Source organism: Vigna radiata, unplaced genomic scaffold (assembly GCF_000741045.1).
Source record: "Vigna radiata var. radiata cultivar VC1973A unplaced genomic scaffold, Vradiata_ver6 scaffold_134, whole genome shotgun sequence".
Lineage (NCBI taxonomy): Eukaryota > Viridiplantae > Streptophyta > Magnoliopsida > Fabales > Fabaceae > Vigna > Vigna radiata.
In genome coordinates, this window is record NW_014543261.1 from 10,225 (window position 1) to 32,258 (window position 22,034).

Below are 22,034 nucleotides of genomic sequence, written 5' to 3' on the forward strand. Positions count from 1 at the left end.
TTCAGATCACATGTCATATTATTAAGAAGGTGTTAACAGTTAGTGACCTTGAAAGTGATGCAAAGTTGACATGCATTGGTAGTGGTTTCAGATCACTTAAGGACACATTTATGCTGCTACTCATCTTGACCTGTCAGCATTAGAAAGAGACTNATAAGTGACACTCANTAGTATCTGAAGTGTATTTGTCTTNTTATACTGNTTTTNCTTTAGTTATTAAATTTATAAAATTTCATTTATTTTGATAAGTATTAAAATATCTATTTAGTAAATATGATTTCATACATTNTTTANTCAAGCTTTTTCCTTGTTAATTACATAAGTTAATTATTGAACTCAATAATGTTTTATACATTTTATAAATGTTATTTCTAATTATTTTGTCTCTATAATTTTAAAGTTTTTTTTTCTTACTTTATATATTGTTAATCATTTTTAACTTTTAGAACAAATTTTATCATTAAAATTACCATTTTAATAATTAATTCAAATTAATTATGAACATTTTATTTTAATATTTTTTTTTCTTCAAATTATGTATTATATATTTATATATATATCACTTTTAATATTTATTATACTAAAAAAAATATATTGTAGTTAATATTTAATTTATTTGTTTTTTAATGGTAATATTTCTTTTATTTAGTTAAAAATATTTCAACTATTTTAAAATGATTATTTTAATTTTTAATAAATTTTTCTCATTAGATATTTGTTATCTCATAACTCCACAAAATTTATACTTTTCCATCTTTTTCTTTATTTTTTTCATATTTAAGTTTTAATGTTTGCTCTAAAAAAATTTAAAATTTTATTTCTTTAATTCTACCTTCCAATTCCCTGGTGTTTTACGAGGATAGCTTTCCTTATCCATTATTTTTTCAATCATGTAAAAATATATAAGTAAATTTAATTTTTTTTCTTAATTTAATTATATTTTATATATTTGACACTTTCAAAAGTTATAGTATATTCATTTTTAGATCTGCCACTTACCAAACATACTTTCTAATATTTTCAAACAAAGTGAATTTTTTTTTTCTATCAAACTCACTTTCCAATATCCATTAAAGGAAATTATTTTTTTTCTTTTATTCAACCAAAACCATGTATTTCTTAATTTTTAAAATAATAAAAAGAAAAAGTATGATATGTGAGAATTTAAATTGTAACATCTTCTATTAAGAAACTCTTATCAATTAAACCATTATAGTATTTGATGATCATAAATCAATTTTAATAATATTAATATGGACTTAAGTTTAATTGCTTATTATGCTTTTTTTTTCTATATCTTAAAATATGTAAATTTAACATTATCTATATACTTGAAATAATTTTATCCATGTGTGACTTTGAGATGTATGCTGCCACATAGGATATTAATTGTCCATAGTATTAAGAAGGTGTTAAAAGTTACTTACCTTGAAAGGGATGCAGGCTTGACATGCATTGGTAGTGATTTCAGATCACATGTCATATTATTAAGAAGGTGTTAAGAGGTAGTGACTTTGAAAGTGATGCAAACTTAACATGCATTGGTAGTGATTTCAGATCACTTAAGGACACATTTATGCTGCTACTCATCTTGACCTGTCAGCATTAGAAAGAGACTCATAAATGACACTAAATAGTATCTGAGGTGTATTTGTCTTATTATAATGTTCTGCCTTTAACTATTAAATTTATAAAATTTCTTTTATTTTTATAAGTATTAAAATATCTATTCAGTAAATATAATTTCATACATTATTTTATCAAGTTTTTTCCTTGTTAATTACATAAGTTAATTAATGAAACTCAATAATTTTTGATACATTATATAAATGTTATTTTTAATTATTTTGTCTCTATAATTTTAAAGAGACTCATAAATGACACTAAATAGTATCTGAGGTGTATTTGTCTTATTATACTGTTCTACCTTTAACTATTAAATTTATAAAATTTCATTTATTTTTATAAGTATTAAAATATCAATTTAGTAAATATAATTTCATACATTATTTTATCAAGCTTTTTCCTTGTTAATTACATAAGTTAATTAATGAAACTCAATAATTTTTATACATTATATAAATGTTATTTTTAATTATTTTGTCTCTAGAGTTTATTTTTCTTGCTTTATATATTATTATTCATCTTTAACTTTTATCCAAAAGTTTATAACTAAAATTATCATTTTAATAATTATATCAAATTAATGATCAACATTTTATTTTAATAGTTTTTTTCTTTAAATTATTTATAATAGATATATATATATATATATATATATATATATATATATCACTTTTAATATTTATTATATTAAAAAATATATTCTAATTATTATATAATTTATTTATTTTTCAATTGTAATATTTCTTATATTTAAATAAACATATTTCAACTATTTTAAAATGATTATTGCAATTTTTAATGTTTTAATTATAATATTTATTAGATTTAAATAGAATTGTTTCAATTAATTTTACATTTATTTGATTATTATATTTCATTTACCATTTTAAAGAAAAGAAAAGTCCAATATAACCAACTTTAAGTTTTTTAAAAATCTAATTCTAACTGTATACTATATCTTATTAGGTAAAAAATGCATGCTATACTGTCTAAATAATTAAAAGTGCAAAAAGAGTGCTATTACAGTGTATATTTATCTTTATTTTTATCCTAATTCTCTGAAAAATACATACTTAGAAAGATGAAAGATCAAGAAGACATCTTGCCTTGTAATTTTCATCAATCTACAAATACAATCATATCTTACTAACTCAGCAGTTCATAAATTTCAAATTTCATCGAATTCATTTGAAATTCCGAACCCACACAAAATTTCAGAGCTGCCCATTTCTCTAACCTTAATGAATCTTCTTGCTGTGTTCTTCGCAATCAACATTTCCAATGTTGCTCATTCCAATCTAAACCCTACCCACTAACATCATCAACGCCACACCCTCTTGTACCATGAACTCTCTTTTTTCGCTTGAAAACCTTCCTCCACCACCGGGAATTCCAATCCCTGCCTCAATTGCCGCCGCCACAGCCACCACCAGCGCCTCCCCCGCCCCAACTCTAATCCCAAAGCTAGAACCTCTCGACCAATGGCTCGACAACCCCAGTTCGCAACAACAACAATCACAGGACCCCAATTTTTCAAATGGGTCTCTCGACCTCGACCTCGACCTCAATCTCGTATGCGACGGAACCTCCCATGAACCACACACCAGCTTGTTCTCTGAGTTCAACAGAATCTCCCAGCTTTTCCACACCGCGTTCTCCGACCCCCAGAATGATGCCGTTCCCGACCCCATCACCGATAGCCTGCAGCAGCTCCCAAACGACGCTTTTTCCAACCCTTTTGCCGGAAACTCGCAGCACATCAAAACCGAAGCCGATTCGGACCCATGGCTGCAGCAGGCCCCAAAGGACACCGTTCCGGACCCGGATTCGCGGGCAATTGTGCCCGTTCCGGAGGAGGAGCAGTCTTCTTCGATGATGGCCGCAACCACGCCGAAGCGGCGGTGTAAGGAGCTGGTTCGGGTGGCGGATCTTGGCGGGCCGGAGCAAAGGCACTTCAGGGACGTTGTCCGGCGGACTCGGATGGTGTATGACTCGCTGCGCGTGCTGGCGACGGTGGAGGAAGAGCGGCGGGTGGACGCCCGCAAGGCGCGCAGTGATTTGCGAGCCTCGGCCGTGATGAGGAGCTGTGGTTTGTGGTTGAATCGCGACAAGAGAATTGTTGGTGCGATTCCTGGTGTTTGCGTTGGTGATGTGTTCCTCTATAGGATGGAGTTGTGCGTGGTTGGGTTGCACGGTCAACCTCAGGCCGGCATCGATTATCTTCCTGCCAGCATGAGTTCCAACGGCGAACCAATTGCCACGAGCGTGATTGTCTCCGGTGGTTACGAGGATGATGTTGACGAGGGTGATGTTATCACCTACTCTGGCCATGGTGGGCAGGACAAGAATTCTCGGCAGGTTTTTCACCAGAAGCTTGAGGGAGGGAATCTTGCAATGGAGCGCAGTAAACACTATGGGATTGAGGTTAGGGTGATTCGCGGGGTGCGCTGTGAGGGTGCAGCCTCTGCCACTGGGAAGTTGTACGTGTATGACGGCTTGTATACGATTATCGATTGCTGGTTTGATGTTGGGAAGTCGGGTTTCGGTGTTTTCAAGTTCAAGCTGTGTAGGATCGATGGGCAAGCTAAGATGGGGAGCACGATCATAAAGGAAGCGCATATACTAAAGAAAGATCCTTTGCGTTTCAAACCCATGTGTTGTGTTTCGCTTGATATTTCAAACAGGAACGAGAAAGTGGGGGTTCGCCTTTTCAATGATCTTGATCGCAATTTCGACCCTCTCAGGTATGAATACCTTGTGAAGACAAACTTTCCTGAGTTCGTTTTTCACCAGAGTGGGAGGGGTACGGGTTGCGATTGTGTGGACGGGTGTGTTGAAGGGTGCTTCTGTGCCATGAAGAACGGAGGGGACTTTCCCTATAATCACAGTGGGATTCTCTTGAGAGGGAAGCCTTTGGTTTTTGAGTGTGGCCCGTTTTGTCAATGCCCCCCTCATTGTCGGAATCGGGTGACGCAGAAGGGACTCAAGAACAGGATGGAGGTGTTCAGATCTAGGGAAACTGGTTGGGGAGTTAGGTCCTTGGACCTTATTCAAGCTGGTGCTTTTATATGTGAGTACACAGGGGTTGTGCTCACTAGGGAGCAAGCAGAACTTTTGTCCATGAATGGTGATTCCTTGATATATCCGAATCGGTTCACTGATAGGTGGTCGGAATGGGGTGACTTGTCTATGATAGACTCCAATTATGTGCGTGCATCTTATCCCTCGCTCCCTCCTTTGGATTTTGCTTTGGATGTGTCAAGAATGAGGAATGTTGCTTGCTATATGAGTCATAGTTCTACTCCCAATGTGTTTGTTCAGTTTGTCTTGTATGATCACAATAATTTGATGTTCCCTCACCTTATGCTGTTTGCAATGGAGAACATCCCTCCCATGAGAGAGCTCAGCCTTGATTATGGGGTAGCTGACGAGTGGACAGGAAAACTCGCTATATGTAACTGATTTGTTTTCAAAGTTTTCTACACTTTATTATATACCGAAGCCAAGTTTAATGCATTGTTCGCAGAGGTAAGGCCAAGTTCTTTGAGCAACTTATTTGTTTTCAGAATTTGCACTCTACTCTTCCATTTGATATTTTAGCTTATTTCTCAATATTAGTCTGGTCCGGGTTGTAAACTCTGTTAGCCATACAATTTGTAGACATATTATTCATTACAAACTGCTCCATTTTGTGGTCTTTCTAGCATCCTGGTGCACTTCAGATGACAGGAAGTTCAATATTTGTTGTGACTTTGAAGGTTGAGATAATATGTTGTAATATCTTACAATTGTAGTTTGGTTTTCAGATCCATCAGTAGTTTCATCTATTTCTATCAGTCCAATATGTTATCCTGTATTTGGGATGTGTTTTGTGTGTCTTCTTCCATATATCTATTTAGGGTGCTATTTTATTGCACACATGCTCTTAAAACTTTCTTTCCTAAGAAATCCACTTCATTTACAGACGCATCATATTATGTATTAGTGTAATAAATTAACTGTATTCTAATTCGTTAATACTATCCTTGGACAATTGCCACTTATTTTGTTCATCTTGGTTCTTTATAAATATTTTGTGGAATTCAGGTGTAAGTATTAAAGTTTGTCATCTATAATTAATGGGCTAAGGGACTTAATTTGTTGCTTTATTTTAACTATTAAAAGATATGTTTCTTGTTATTCTATTTTTTGAGTGTCATTATTATATGAAAATTGTTGCACTTAATCACTATGATTTTAGATTGTGAATTATATAAATCTTAATTCTCAATTCAATTTTTTGTCATGTTGGTTTTATAAATGGTGCACCCTTGTCCTCAGTGTTGTTTCGTGTTTGGTGTCCGTGGCGGAGTTGGTGCCTCATACTAATGCAAAACTAATATTACAGGCTTACAAGGTGCTAAAATATTGATTATGAATATTTTTACTAACTATATTTTTCTGCTATGAGCACTTAGAAAAAAAATAAGAAGAAAAATGGAAATGCGATTCTTCATTAGTTAAAATTAACTTATGCAATAAATTTGTAGAAACATAAGCTAATTTTAGTTTATGTGGAAACTTATTTCTTTATTTTTCCTTCTTATTTTTCTCTTCTAGAAGTATTTAAGGAGATATTTGTTCAAACCAGCCCTTTATGTTATTTAAAACGTTATTGACTGAATTTGTATGGTCAAAAGACTACAGTGAAGACCAACATAAGGTTGGAACAACTTAACCAGAAGAATTGAGAATTAAACAACTATAGACAACCTTAAGCTGTCATCAAATTGTTAACAGAAAAATGTTACATGTCCGTTAGGGATAACAGTGTCCATGATTTATCCATATAAGATTCTAATAGTACGAATAAACTTTACTACATGTTATCCTGAGTTAACATTTTCCATTAGCAATTGGGTGATATATTTACACTGGATAGAATTTTCTTTATTTTTAAAATTAGAGGATCCAATGTGCAATTAAATTTTTATAGGGACCAAAATTACATATCTCTGAACCTATAAGGACTAAAATTGGAAGTCTAAAACTTATATTAGGGTTAAACAATATGATAAACTATTTAGAACATAACATAACTAAACCAAATAATAATAAGTTAAAAAAGCACAATATATGATATAATAAATTAAGGAATAATAGAAATAAAAATATGTTAGATGCATGTATTTTAAATTTTAAATGGGGGAAATGTAGGATTTTGCAATCCAATTTAATTGACAGCCAATACTTGTGTGTATGTGAATCTTGTACTAAAAGATTATGTCAAAGTGTGCTTTCTATCTGTTGGATTTCCATCCTGCCTGAATTCCCGTTGTGTTTCACTACACAGATTCTTTTCACGTGGGTTTTTGCAGCGCTTTTAGGTTTGTTCCAACTTCCTATCATGCAAGATTGGTGCTTCAGATACGGTTGTGGATCAGTAAAAGGTCAAATAGAAATTTAATGTTATTTTTTCACAGTGTAATAATTTTCGTTATGTTTACAGTTGAGTTGAAAACTAAACTAGTTGATTGAAAATGTCTGTGGTCTGTGTTAGGGAAGATGCTTACTTTGAGATTGCCTATGATATTTGAATCTAGTTATGAATTAACTATCTGAAAATTATTAGCTGTTTGAGAGTCTTACACACCTCTATTTATCAATTTTGGATAGCAAAGTGCAGTGCGCATAGTGGGATGACTGTTATTTAAAATATTTTTTTATGGGTATATACTTCATTTTCCATCTCTTCCTCTTGTAGACAATAAAAAAACTAATTCATTTTGAGTATGTTTCCCATTTGCACTGATTTCTCGTATCAGCCACATGTTAAAATCATTAGTAATGGACAATGGGGTCAATCATTTTACAAATTTCACAGTGGTCTTTCAAAGACTGATTATACTTCGCAAAAACCAAATCTCTTGCAACTTTTCATCTTCAAAGCTGCTACCTTTCTCAGAAAGAATCAAAGAAAACTTCATGCATTGACAGATCTGCCAAAGATTGCTGTAGCCCCCATCCCCAGTTTGACAGTGCTGCTATTCCCTGTTATCAATATATTTACACGCCTTTTATGCAAGTGTCATAGTGGCTTTAACTAAAGGACTATGATATGTTAACAACTTTGTTTGACAATGGATTATATGTCACTATTTTATTGGTTTGTATATTTGAAATGATTAATAACAAACTACCATATAAACTGTTGTAAAAAAGTTGTTAAAAAACATTTTCCTTAACTAAATCAATGCAGGGGGCTGAACTATCTTGTTTTAAATTTACCTTTCTTTATTTAGAAGAATGAGTAATAAAAATTGGGCTTGTAGACTGCATTGTCACAGACAGATGCTATGATGTCATGAACTAACTATTCTAAAAGCTTAAATTGTAAGTTGATGGCTCTTGCATGGTTGCAAGTATAACAAACTGCTAGTAACTTGAAAGCTTTTCAAAAAGCAAACATTCCACTCCTTTTTAAAAATATTTATGTTTAATTTTATGAACTATGTTTTAGGTTTTAGTTACCTGGTATGTCAGTCCTTTTTGTCTCTATGATTTTATACACATACATTTGTTAGTATATTTTATTCAGCCAGGCATATTTGGACCTGATTTCATTGTTTCTTTGTGAGCCTGCCCGTCTTTCAATACATCAAATAAAATTTAATAATTTCTTTCAAATTAATTACTGCATTTTTTTTTAAAGTAAAGGACCTTGTGTGCTTACATTTATATGGTTCTCACATTCCATCCCCATTCATTACACTGTTTCCATCCCCTGGAAATCTTTCGAGCATCGTTTATCTTGTTCCTTGTCCAACATTTTAGTTATATAGCCTTAATGTTAAGAAGTTGCTTCATAACCGCATTCCTAAATTTTTGTGGATTGAGCTCTTATCTTAGTTTTTAACATTGTCATCCGATGCTATGTGTGGTAAAATTGTTGCCTTTTGAAATAACTACCTTAAAGTCATATCTAAGGTGATTTTTGATTAATTGCGTTGTAAAAAATCTATACACTGATAGTGCATGATGATTGATCATTTTATCTTAAAAGAAGAGATTCAATTCAGAAATGACTGTTCTGAGATAAAATCACAACATAAATATTGCTGGTTAGATATTTTATCATAGATTTAAACCAGACCCTAGTCTATTGGTTTGTCCATTTTGCTTCAGCAAAGGCTCTTTATCAATAGACTAATGAGGTTACATATATTGCTGNTTNGAGATATTTCATCTTAGATCTTTATACTTTTGTAGTTGTGCTTTGAAAGCTTTACATGTGTTTTTATCACACCTGTGAGCACCCTTAGGCAGTTGAGTTTAGGTGGAAATGATAACTCCCTTTACTGCGTATGAAAATCTTTTATACTTGAAATCAAATTTGTCTTTCATTATGAGCAATGTCATTCTTGAGGCATGCCAATTTGAGTTGATATTCATTTACAGATAGTGAAGATGATGTGGCATGATTTTTACACGGTTTTTCAACCCTGCCTGCGAAGGAAGGTAGAATAACTTGCTGGCTTATGGTGTCAGGAAATCAAAATTCAAACATGTGGAGCTCTCTGTTACGTTATAAATGATGTGCCCTTTGTGGTGAGGAAGATCAGGAATTGTGTAGACTTGTGTAATTTTCGAACCTGTTGATGGCTTTTGTTTGTTTGTAGTAACTGTTGATTTCTTCCTTCTCCTGGGCAAAGAAGCACTTTCGCAGTCACATTTTTGTACTCACTTATACTTCAGCTGTGTCAACTGTTTCATCATTTGGGGTACTTGTTTGTACATAACATAAGTTCAAAGTTTGTATAGGTTTTGTAATAGTGACTGGCAAAGATAGATGGACATTACTGCTAATGATCTTGTATGCAGAGACCCAATTATGATGAAATGGACAAGTTGGCCGTAATAAATGTAACACAATAATGTTCTTAAAAACCTTGCATGAACATAGCATTTACAAATTCAGCATTTTTGGTATTTTGTCAGACAGTAAGAGTATATCATGGTTGTATGGGATATGAATAATTTTTCATGGTTAAGGTGGGATCTGTCTGTTACACTCCTTTCTTAAATTTTCACCACTTATACAACAGTGTAGCAAATTACCACTTTGCTTTAAATTTCATTTTCTCTTAACCTTTCTCTATACTTTCTGTTGTATGCCTTTATAGCAGTATACAAGAAGCGTTGGTGATTTATTTAATTAGGTTAAGTTTTGTTTATTTATTCTTATTTAATAATCCAACCTAAATTAAGTTAAATAATCTTAAGGAGGGACGGACACTTTTGTTGTATGTTGTGTTGTGATAAAGTTTATAAGGGGTGGATTTGGAAGTGACCATATAGGCCTAAGTAGTTATGTAAGATGGTCCTTTTGTAAAGGCTGCTTCTATAATTTTACCTCGATACATTTAAAAGTTCTAATTTTACTTTCTTTTTTTTTTCATTTTGATTTCCAGAGTAAAAAATATTTTTGAATACCAAATAAAAACCATTTTAGATTTTGAAACAAGTCTAGATCATATAGAGAGGAAGAATTACTTAATGATATTACTTTGTAACGAAGGATTCTTCATGACTTGAGCTTCAAGCCAAAGTTTAAGATTTTCTTTCATATTAGGTTTTCTTCTTGAAATTAAATACCTTATATGGTGTTACAATCTTGATGTAAAAGAATACTTGAAAAGTTTGAATTTTTCAGTTTTTTTTTTCAGAAGGATAGTGATACTTAGACAATATTTTTTTGACAACATTTGAATATCATCTACGTGTCATTATGTGAATGGTCCAAAATTACTCCACAATCAATAATAATAATAATCATAAACACTATATTTTGTTGGCACTTATCCTACTTTAATTTTGTGTAAAAATCATGATAAAAACCCTAATTTTATTTGTTTTGTAGGTATAGAAGAATTTAAAGAATCAAAGTTGCATTTTTGAAAAGGATAATGATACTTAGATAACATTTTTTTGACAACATTTGAACATCATCTACGTGTAGTTCTGTGAATAGTCAAAAATTACTCCACAATCAATAATAATAATCATAAACACTACTATGGACCAATCACATAACGACACGTAGATGATGTTCAAATGTTGTCAAAAAATGTTGTCTAAGTATCATTATCCTTTTCAAAAATGCAACTTTAATTCTTTAAATTCTTCTATACCTACAAAACAAATAAAATTGGGGTTGTTATCATGATTTTTACACAAAATTAAAGTAGGATAAGTGCCTATTGAACATTGAAATCAACTAATACTAAACCTTTATCACTGGGTGCCATTCCTGACAACAACAAATGGAATCTCAACAGCATAAAGCTCGATAACAAGGAAGCTCAATAGCAAGGAAGCTCGATCACGTTGGAGCTTGGCAGGGGAGCTTGGTAGCATGGAGTTCGATAGCATAGAGCTCAACAATGTAAAACATCGATAACATGTAGCTCGACAACATGGAACTCGATAATATGGAGCTCGGTAGCATGGAGCTCAGCAACATTGAGCTTGCAAGTAGGGAGCTCAACAACACGATAACTCAAAGAAGGAATAAGGCCACCTCTTATGGAAAGGTCTATTGATTGATTTGAATGCCACCCTCTTCATGCCTCTTCATGCTTCCATTATAACCCTTCCTATTGGGTTATCACTTTTAACATGTGAGCATCGTGAACCAACAAGCCAAATTCAAACCCTTTTGAAAATTATTTAATGCTCGGGCTTGGGGGCTCTATACCATATTCCTGTTTAGTCGAGCTAGTCTAGGCCAAGCTCTTTTGGATCAATCACTCCAAGCCGAGCTTTTCTAAACCGACTATTCTAGGTCGAGCTCCTCTGGACCGATCACTCCAACCCAAGCTCCTATGGTTCGAGCTCCTCGAGACCGACCACTCGAAGCCGAGCTCCAAGATCGATCACTACGGGTAGAGCTCTTTGGCCAACTCATCTAGGTTGTCCACTATGGACCAACTTGTTGGAAAGTTAAAGTCAAGTCATGTCCACTCAGAGTTTCCCTTAGGCACACAACTCTAATACTCTTAGTGAAAAGTTAAAGTCAAGTTATGTTTAAGTTAATTACTTATAGACTCTTGCATTTGGAAATTAGATTAGAAAACTAAGAGTTAGAATCACAACTGTCACTAATAATTGATTATCATAAATGATAATCAATTATCTGTGAACCTTGTTAATTCATGTTTTCAAGGACAATCGTATTATCCTAAGTGATAATTGATTATCACATAGATTTTTATGAAAAATAAAATTGTTTCTAAGTGCTCTACTTTTTGGCTTCTACTTATTGACTCTAGAACTACTAAATTAATTACAATACAAAGATTACAAGTCTTTAACAACTAAGTTATTGAGTCTTCATAGTATTTCTTGAAACCAAACACTTCTTTAATTCATCAACACTTCTTCATGAAACATCATCATCAAAATCCTTTATTGAAACAAGTTGTCCATATTTTTCTTTTTGCTAACACGACTGGTTACAAAATTGTCACTAACAATGTAATGACAAAGTAGCCGACCATTATGATCAAACAATATGGTCGACCGTGGTTAGATTAATAATGATAATGACGAGTCAACCTGTTAATGCTGATTAAGGTATGATTGGATCGTAATTAAATTAACAAAAAGATAAAATCTTATCACAACTACTATATATAAAGGTTTAACTAACCGATTATCTAATGACTTTGACATCATGTTACTTTCTACAAGTATCATCCGATCAAACTTTAGACGACATCGAAACCAAGTAGTTGACAATCCTTTTTATTATATAATGATGTTTAGGACGTTGTTTTAGGAAGTAAAGTTTCCAATTCTTATTCGCTAATAAGTATTCTAAGGACAATTGTTGACATTTTCCATGATACAAATATTTGAAGGAGTTAGCAATGTGTATACTTTTCAGATTATGCATTTTATCCTTTCTTGCTTCATCAATTAAATTGATTGAAAGCTATCATCTGTTAGAGTTAAAAATTTCCAAATCAGAAAATCATTGTCAGGTCACATTTAGTTATTCATTACATTGAATTTGATTAAAAGTACTCATAAATTAACAAATATGCTTCAAATTTAAAATACGCTCGTATTGTGAGAAGTTATTCCAATCAAATGTTTTTTTAGTAAAAAATAAATAAATACTAAATAGAACACTTTTAAATAGAAGGAAGTTTAAAGAATTATTCAATTTAAGATACATAACTTGTAATATCTCTACGAGTAATGATATTAGAATACATTTTTACATTCATTTGACACATAATATAAAAGTAAAATAGTTATAAAAGAATAAACTTTTATATTTTTCAAGAAAAAAGAAAATAAAAAATAAAAAAATAAATATAAAAAATTAGATGTGTCAAAAAATTATTTTTCTATCCCTAAAGTATCATTACACTTTACAATGTCTAAATCTTTTTAAGAGGTTAAATGAAAGTCACATCAAAGCATAAATTCATAATATATATGCTAGGGATAAGTTGAGAGTGGCAGATTGACATTCCTATTTTTTTTCTTTTTTTAAAGAAAAATATACTTTAACACACATAATTTTTTACATTTATTTGATTTTATCTTTTTATTTTTGAAAAACTACAAAAAATTATTATTTTAAAATCATTTTATTCTTGATAACTGTGTCAAAGAATTAAATTTTCAGCAGAATCCCATTGGCCTTGGGAGTATTTTCTGCTTACTAACATTTCCAAGAAAAGCTAATAGACTTAACACAGTATGATATTGTAGGTTAACATGACTGATTTGAAGTTCTTTCCCTTTTTCACAAAGATTTTAAACATTGAACTAGACACTGAGACCAAGAATAGGAGAAGATCACTTTGGATAGCTTACGTGTCGACCATAGCCATGCAAAATATATTTAAAAAATATATAAGTATTAATATAATAATGAAAAGAATGAAAAAATAAATAAATAAAAGTAAGTCAAATATAAGGAAATCGCACTTTGTTCTCTCTTCCACCATTTTCATTTGGAAAATAATATTTTAACATTGATATCATTTTGACACTGCACACGTGTCAAAATGTGGTTAGACGATTTTAAATTAAAAAATCAAACTTTAATTTTTTTTTTCTAAATATATCTCTGTCTCAACTTTTTTAATTTAAAATCGTCCAATTAAATTTTGACACGTATACAGTGTCAAAATAATGTGATGCTGTTAAAATATCATTTTCCTTTTCATTTTTTCCTCGTTAATACAAAACAGGTAGTCTGGTTTGCAGGCTAGAGTCTTGGGAACTTATGTTTTTCCAAAGTTTAACTTTGTTATCTGTGGCTACTCTTCAACCTACCTACACTGTTATTAAAACCATTTATTGTACTTTCCTTTTCAACATCTTCTAGGTATATGTAGAGCTATTAAAATCATTTATTGTATTTCCTTTCCGTATTTAAAAATTTCAGTTTCAATTTATTTGTAACAAATTTTCATTTATTTTAATTCTAATTATTTTTCCTTTTGTATTTAAGTTCTCTCTACTTTGCACAACTCATTCATTCAGGTTTAACAAGTTGAACAATGTCTTCTCAATGTCAAGGAGTGCATTTTTTCAAGGTCATTGTGGAAAGCACCCTTCAAAGGGGAATAATGGTAAAAATTTATTTTTTCTTTTAATATCATTAACAAAATTTTATCAATGTGTACTCCAAAACCTATGAAAATTTTGGTACATTCCTTCTTCATGTAAATCTACCTTGAAGTATTATTATCATATTGTTTTTGGTATTGATTTAATAGAAGTTGAATGGGTATATGTTTACCTGTTTTGGAGTATATGAATCTTTCAAAAGATTCAATTTTTAAATATTAACTATAGGGGATTTCTGCGATTACCATGTTGTTGGATAATTATGGACTGAATTAGGTTTGCATATATTCTTTTGAATTTTACTTTTTTTAATTTTTATATAAACTCCATTATCGTTCGGTCTATTTTTTATGTTCATATTCAAATAGAAGAAATGAGCTTGTGAGTGATTGAATTGTAATTGGGTCAGTACAGATATTATTGTTCATAAATTAATTTTAATTTGTATAAAACTTGATTTCATATATAACCTAATCAAATTCCTCTTCTATACATGTCTTTGTATATTGATTTGCTGTGTTGATGAGATTCTATGATCTAACAAATGTGCGACAGAAATTACCTACCAGTTTTGTGAGAAGACATTGGCAAGGAATGACAAATCCTGTTACCTTAAGTCTTCCAAATGGCACCAAGAACAAAGTGCATTGGGTGAATAAGGATGGTGATGTTTGGCTTTGCAATGGTTGGAAAGAGTTTGCAGAATACACCAAGTTGGATGTGTCACATTTTTTAGTGTTTCGATACGAAGGAAATTCTTGCTTTAACGTGATTATTTTTGGAAAAAGTGCTTTAGAAATAGAATACCCATTAAGCAGGGAAGCTGCTAATGAAAAAGTGGAAGAAATTATCGAAGGAGGTGAGTTTTCTGCAAAATTCAGTGAAAAGGGAAGTAAAAGACCAAAAGAAGAACCTCAAGAAAAAGAAGAACAAAAACCTAAGAAATATTCTAAAAATAGAGCATGTTCTGATTATTCCAAGCACATGAATAATGGTTAGTGTTATTTTTTCTTTAAAAGTCCTATTTTTTTACCTTATTTACTATACTTAATAATCTTATTTGGTTTAAGATCTTACTTAGTTTAAAAGTGAAGGTCATTTGAAATCACAACATTACCTCTTTCAGATGGAAGTAGTGAAAGAGAGAAGAAAGTGAGACTCTTTCAGGAGAAGGTGAAGGAGATGTTCAACTCTAAGAATAATCACTTCACAAGTATTATACGAAAATCATACACTGAGAGAAATCTTCTGGTAATGTTTTTTTTTTTTGTCTTTTTTGTGTTTATCATTGAGTATTTGCAATGTAGATTTTGTAAACCTTAAAAATGATGAACTGATCAGATCATACCAGCTGAATTTTCCAAACATTATCTACACAAGGAAGGACTTGCTACACTTTTTGTTGAAGATGGCAGAACTTGGGAGGTTGAGACAAAGCTGAATTTCTTTGGACAATTAACATTTTCTAGTGGCTGGAGGAAGTTTTTGTTGGACAATAAATTGAAAGTTGATGATGTTTGTGTTTTTGAGTTATTAGAGAATCCACAATTTTTATTCAAGGTTACTATATATCCTCTGCAAGAGGACGACTCCACCACACCACTCTTCAAAGGTATATATATTATCACTTATCCTAGTATATAGTATAATAGATTATGTGTCACTGTTTTATTGATCCGTATATTTAAAGCAGACTAATATTTTCCTAATTTTCCTAATTATATTATGAATTTGTGAGTTCATTTTGTATTTGACATTACCAAGTTTTTTTATTTATAATTCAGGCCAAAAAGGAGTTTCTCATTTGCCTTCTTCATCCCTTAAAACTCCTATGACCACTCAAGCAAGGACACCAAAGCCTAATGATGATCTCTTCATCTGCATCAAGTCAGAATTTCCGGTATGCCAAACTATAATAATCTCTATAAACAAAATCACATATAATGAGTATTTGATTAAGGATAAACATATAATTTAATCTATTCATTTTACATTGGGAATTCTGAATTGGATCTCTATACTTTTTCTTAAATTGGTTCTATACATTTTAAACATTATCTACTTAATTTTTTATTGTTATTTTTCTAAACATGTGTATAAATCTTTTGTTGTTGGAAAACATACATATATGTATACATAAGTGTAAATTATACAGTTTTAATGCATTTTAGTTTTGTGAAATTCCCTTGAGTCTATTTATTATATGCATAATGTTTACATGATTTATTCTTAATATTTTATTTAACAAGTGTTTGGTAGAAACAAAACTTTTGGTTTTGCATAAATATAAAAGAGTAATAATACTATGACACACTTTTACATTTATTTGAAGTACAGTATAAGAGTAAAATGATCATAAAAAGTGTAAAATTTTGTATTTTTTTTAAGAAAGAAGAAAGTAAAAAGTAGAAAAAGATAGTGTCAATTGAATCTAAAAAATTTAGATGTGTCAAAGAATCATTTTTCAATCTGAAATTAAGAACTATGTTTTCAATTTTTGCCATACCTTTTACATAATAACATTTCCATAAACCATGTTTGTGGGAATGGTTTTTGGTAAAGATACTCACAATTTTCGTTGAGTGAGGTGAAACTATACATTTCTCAAGTTAAAATGAAAATATGTAACTAAAATTAAAATTTTGTACTTGTTACAACTTCTAATATAAATATTCTTAACAATATTTTTGACTTGATAAATGATGCAATAAATAAAATCAAAATAAAAGATAAAACATATGTCGATTTATTCAAACTGGGAGACGATAGTATATAGTTGTATGTACATATTATTTTGTATATGGGAAACCTTATTATTCTATACTATGTACTGATAAAGAAAGATAATATTTTTGTACTTATGATATGAATATGCAGTAATGAGATTTGTTATGATTAATGCAGACAATACCATATGAATATGCGAAGAAGTTTGCTGAGGAACATGGAAGATTTGTAACTTTTCGTGTTGGGGATAAATCGTGGCAAGTAAAGTTTTTGTTTTATGAAAAAAGTCACTATGGTAGATTCTCTCGTGGGTGGCATGATTTTGCTAGGGATTGCGACTTGAAAATGGGAGATGCTTGTATCTTTAGGATGGTAGATCAGGAAAATCTTGTGTTCAATGTTTCATGTTTAAAAGTAAATAAATCACCAGGATCCTAAGAAAAGAGAGATAAAAGAGTAATCATGGTGTTAAAAAATAACTTTTATTAGTAAATAAACACAATTAATTATCTTAAAGCTTCATGCCCATGTTGTTTTCTGCTTATGTACGAATTTACGTGCTCGAAGGAAATCTTTATAATTTATTAATTTTTTTTTATTAGTAATTAATTCTTTATCTGTCCTTATTTGTAACAATGGATGAATGTGAAAAACATTCAATTATGCATCTTTTTAGTCTTCCAAATCCAAAGACTCATTACTAAGTTGTCAATTGGATTTTTACTAAAATTTGAAATAGAACCAAACTCATGTTCATTAAATGATTAATCCAAAACATAATTTGGTCATCGAATTTTACAAAAGATTGAGTTATTAATTAAACAAACTAAAGTGACATATTCCCATCATTGAGTGAATTCACATAAGTAGTTGATTCCCATAACCCTATAGGAAGAAAGTTGAAAGCCAAAGAACACAAAGACAGCTCGCTAATATAGTATTTCAAAGTGTGATCAGCATACACAATCTAACCAATAAAACGATGGAAAATGATATTTTAACATCAATTTTTGACATCATTTTGACACTGCACACGTGTTAAAATGTGATTGGAGGATTTCAAATTAAAAAAAAAACTTTGGTTTTTCTCTTCCAAATATGTTCTTGCTTCAGTTTTTTTAATTTGAAATCGTCCAATCACATTTTGACATGTGTGCAGTGTTAAAAATTGGTGTTAAAATATCATTTTCCTAAAACAATGTTACATTTAAACAATGAATGGAGAACAAAGGATGACAAACTTCTACCAATATAAAGAACCCTCAACAAAGCAATGAAGTAAGGAGCAAAGAAATGGAAGGCATACTCAAAGAAATGAAAACCACTACACACCAATACTAGATTTTTTTTATCATCCTCTAGCAAGTGCATTTGAAATTTTCAAAACCACATAAACTATGCCAAAATTATGTAAAAAGAAACTGGGTTAAAATATCATTTTCCTTATAAAATTAATGATGAGAATACTTTCTTTTCTGTGTTCAAGAAATAATAATGGATCTAAGGGTCCACAAGTATTGTTCATCTTCACATGTTTGAGAAAGTACATCTCAAGTAAATCCAAACTCCAAAGCCAACGCACGCATACGTGACAGACACAGCTGAAAACTATTTAACAAAATGCTTTGGCTTACACTTCTTGACCTTCTGACTCTGTCAGACAAAACTTCACAGACTCCATTGCTGTTAATGTTTTCTATACCAAAACACCATTGTCATTTTCTTTCAAAATCTATCTTATTTTCTGAGATATCCAACTTGTTCATGCAAGAGGACAATTTACCCACATAAACAATACAATAATGAAGCGCCCTCTTCCTTATTAAAATAATGAAACTCAACATGGCCACGAGGATACGGTAAGATACTAAGATTCTCATATATATAATATATATAATCATTCCTTTTCTATTTTAGTAAAATACAAGTTTCATCTGTTTGGTCAATGAAGAAGTAGCAGTTATGCCGAAGCACAGTTACTTGCAAATCCACATTAATGAGGAAGAAACATTTCTGTTGGACAAGGTACTCTAGCAATTCATTGTTGTTTTTCTTTTCTTAGTGGTTTATTCTCTTACAATGCTAGATTTAGGATGACAAATCCAATGTCTCATCTCGTGAATTAATCAATCTATTTCATTTATTTTGCAGAAGTTCATATCAAAATACTGTGGAAGAATGAAGAAAATGTTGAACCATGAAAAGAGAATGTGCCACAGCAAGACGTTGAGCATTGGAATCAATGATTTCCCAGGAGGGTCAGAAGGGTTTGAGCTGGTTTTAAGATTCTGCTACAACCATGGCAAAATTTCCATCACTGTGTCGAACGTGCTTCTCCTCCATTGTTGTGCCCTTTTTCTAGGAATGACTGAGGAGGTCTTCAGCAGCAATCTCTTGCAGCAAACAGAAACCTTTCTTCAGGGAATCTGCTACTGGTCATGGAATGAAATAGTTGTGAGTCTCAAGAACTGTGAACTATTTCGTACATATGCAGATAAGTGTGGTCTGTTAGAAAATATTATTGGTGCACTCTTGGCAAAAATGGATCAAAATTTTGAGGGAAACCTTTTAACCTCCTCATCTTCATCATCCCCATCATCTCCTGAGAGCAATTATGCCAAGACATTTTCTTGTTCAACACAAGTTACTCCTAAGACTGTAAAATCAACTTTGGCAAACAAGGAATGGTGGTTTGAGGATTTGGCTACTTTACCCCCAAAGATCATTGAGAAGATTCTTCAGATTATTGGAGCTTACAAAACAGACAATAACAACTCAATTCTCACAAGATTTCTTCTTCATTATCTGATAAAAGTGACCCAAACAGAAGAGATTAATTGCGACAACAGTGTTGATTATGCTGGTCTTGCAGAAACAGCTGTATGTGGGGTCATATTTGCTGGCAACAAGAGTTTTTCTTGTAGAGGCCTTTTCTGGGTGCTAAGGATTGTATCGAGGTTTGTGATGAGTAGAGATTGCAGAATTGAAATTGAGAAATTGATTGGTGGGGTGCTTGAGCAAGCAACCTTGGATGATCTACTGGTCTCTGGGCACCACATGGGGCTATGTTATGATGTAGCATCTGTGATAAGATTGATTAAGCAATTTGTTTATATAAATGGCTGTGATGGAGGAGAGTGTGCACAGAAGTTGAAAAAAGTTGGTAGATTAGTTGACAAGTATTTGATAGAGATATCCCCTGATCAGAACCTGAAAGTCACTAACTTTCTTGCAGTTGCAGAATCTTTGCCTGATCGTGCTAGGAACTGCTTCGATGGAGTTTACAGAGCTATCGACATTTATCTTCAGGTGAATATCAGACCCTTTTAATATACTACTTTTCTTGTTGTTACAGTTCTTTATCTTTCCATAAGAATGGTGAAATTTCTGAAACAAAATAAAAACAAAAAGATAAGCAAGTGCCCCGACCAGATGGTAAGTAACCTTGGCCAAATTTTGGCATTACTGAAAACAAAAACAAAAAATCTGTTCCTTATTATCTGGAATTTTGACAAATGTTGGTCTTATTATAATAAATGTATTTTTGTTCTCATCCGGCACCACAAATGTCTGATTTCTGAAAATAACTTTGAATTGCAGTCTCATCCAATGCTGGCATTTGAGGAGAGGTCAAGATTGTGCAGATGCCTTAATTACAATAAACTGAGCTTTGAAGTTTGTAAAGATCTTGCAAAGAACCCTAGAATACCTCCAATCATTGCAATGCAGGCTCTTATTTCTCAGCAACCCAATGTTCCATCAAGTGACTTAGAAATTCAGGAGAGTGAAATCATTAAGACAGATTCATTCTTGGAAGAGAAAGAAGATATGAGAGAAAACCTTCAGAGAATGGAACTAAGAGTAAAAGAATTGGAGATATTGTGCAAGGAAATGCAGCATCACATCTCAAAGTTTCACTAGCCATCATCCACAATAATGTCTTAATCTTTTATCTGGCCAAAGATTTTTATTTTTTTTTCAAATGTGTTTTATTGATCTTGTTTCATTCATATTTCTTTGATTGTAAAAAGATGTATTTTATTTTTTTGGTTTTGTTCTAATGGGTACATACAGTAGAAAGTCTATATTCCACATTGGACTTCCTTTATACACAATAAACAATGTGATACAAGTATTTGGATTTTCATACACAATTTCCCAGTTAGTATTTGGATTCTCATTCATAATATCACCATATGCTTTACATATAAACTTTAAAGAATAATGTAAAATTTAAAGACGATTCATGACAATCTTAAATGATTATATTTTAGTAAACGATTTTTTTTTATACAATTTTAGTGATAAAATTACACTTATAATAATAATTTAGAAAATTAAAATAATTATATAAAAATATCAAAATAGGATTCTACATGATAAAAATTAGTATGCGTCTCGGAATAAAGTTCCATAAATAAAATTTTCAAAACACATTTGAAGGCCATGGCAGCAGTGGCAGTGGCAAAGATGGTATATGGTGCAACGAAAAGGTTATTTTTGTCTTTACAGTTAATATGGGTGCATGTTAGAAAAAACCCAGTGCCAAACCCTCGGCCCATACGAGAGGTTTGAGAAAATTCAGAATTTAAATACCTAAATATGAATGCTATAAATATAACTCATTCAATAATGAAAGGATAAATTCATAAAAGCATATATAAGAATACAACTAAAAAAAATAACTTCAATTTTATACAATTTTTTCCTCATTGTTATTTTATATTCAATTATTATTTTAAATGTGGAGGTGTCATTTGTAAATAACTAAACATTGTCTTAAAAACACTCTAAAAGAGTCGTTGTTTTAGTAACAATAAGTTATCACTGTGAGAATAAAATAAATTGTAATTAGTATATTTTACTTTATTATTTTAAGATCAAAATTAAAAAAAAAAAATATATTCAGTATTAAAAGGGTAAATCAAACGATACTGGATTAGTAAATTATAAATTTATTTTATTCTCACAGTCATAACTTATTATACTGGATTAGTAAATTATAAATTATTTTATTTTATGTTTAAAGTACAAAACGTAAAAATGAA

General features: G+C 31.3%; 3 protein-coding genes across 11 annotated transcripts; all 3 read left to right on the top strand.

Annotated features, from left to right (window-relative positions):
• The first annotated feature begins 2,751 nt into the window (after positions 1-2,751).
• On the top strand, positions 2,752-9,435 carry LOC106753639 (histone-lysine N-methyltransferase family member SUVH9). Of its 7 annotated transcripts, none has more exons than XM_022777597.1 (4): positions 2,752-5,154; positions 5,947-6,022; positions 6,959-7,055; positions 9,064-9,435. In XM_022777597.1, exon 1 carries the CDS (start codon positions 2,971-2,973, stop codon positions 5,086-5,088), a length of 2,118 nt encoding a protein of 705 aa, XP_022633318.1. In that variant the 5' UTR covers positions 2,752-2,970; the 3' UTR covers positions 5,089-5,154; positions 5,947-6,022; positions 6,959-7,055; positions 9,064-9,435. The 7 variants fall into 7 exon arrangements, with proteins under 7 accessions (XP_022633318.1, XP_022633320.1, XP_022633317.1 ...); XM_022777599.1 differs by having other exon boundaries at positions 6,984-7,055; XM_022777596.1 differs by lacking the exon at positions 5,947-6,022.
• Positions 9,436-14,845: 5,410 nt separating this feature from the next.
• LOC106753565 (B3 domain-containing transcription factor VRN1-like) lies at positions 14,846-17,506 on the top strand. Its single transcript, XM_014635387.2, has 5 exons — positions 14,846-15,253; positions 15,386-15,510; positions 15,601-15,871; positions 16,044-16,159; positions 17,164-17,506. Exons 1-5 carry the CDS (start codon positions 14,854-14,856, stop codon positions 17,422-17,424), a joined length of 1,173 nt encoding a protein of 390 aa, XP_014490873.1. The 5' UTR covers positions 14,846-14,853; the 3' UTR covers positions 17,425-17,506.
• A 1,166-nt stretch (positions 17,507-18,672) lies between these two features.
• LOC106753619 (BTB/POZ domain-containing protein At3g19850) lies at positions 18,673-21,132 on the top strand. 3 transcript variants are annotated; one of them, XM_014635442.2, is made up of 4 exons: positions 18,673-19,011; positions 19,138-20,145; positions 20,222-20,295; positions 20,587-20,774. In XM_014635442.2, the coding sequence occupies exons 1-4, from the start codon at positions 18,949-18,951 to the stop codon at positions 20,651-20,653; spliced, it is 1,212 nt and encodes a 403-aa protein (XP_014490928.1). In that variant the 5' UTR covers positions 18,673-18,948; the 3' UTR covers positions 20,654-20,774. The 3 variants fall into 3 exon arrangements, with proteins under 3 accessions (XP_014490928.1, XP_022633331.1, XP_014490927.1); XM_022777610.1 differs by having other exon boundaries at positions 20,228-20,295; XM_014635441.2 differs by having other exon boundaries at positions 19,138-20,295; positions 20,587-21,132.
• The last annotated feature ends 902 nt before the right edge of the window (positions 21,133-22,034 follow it).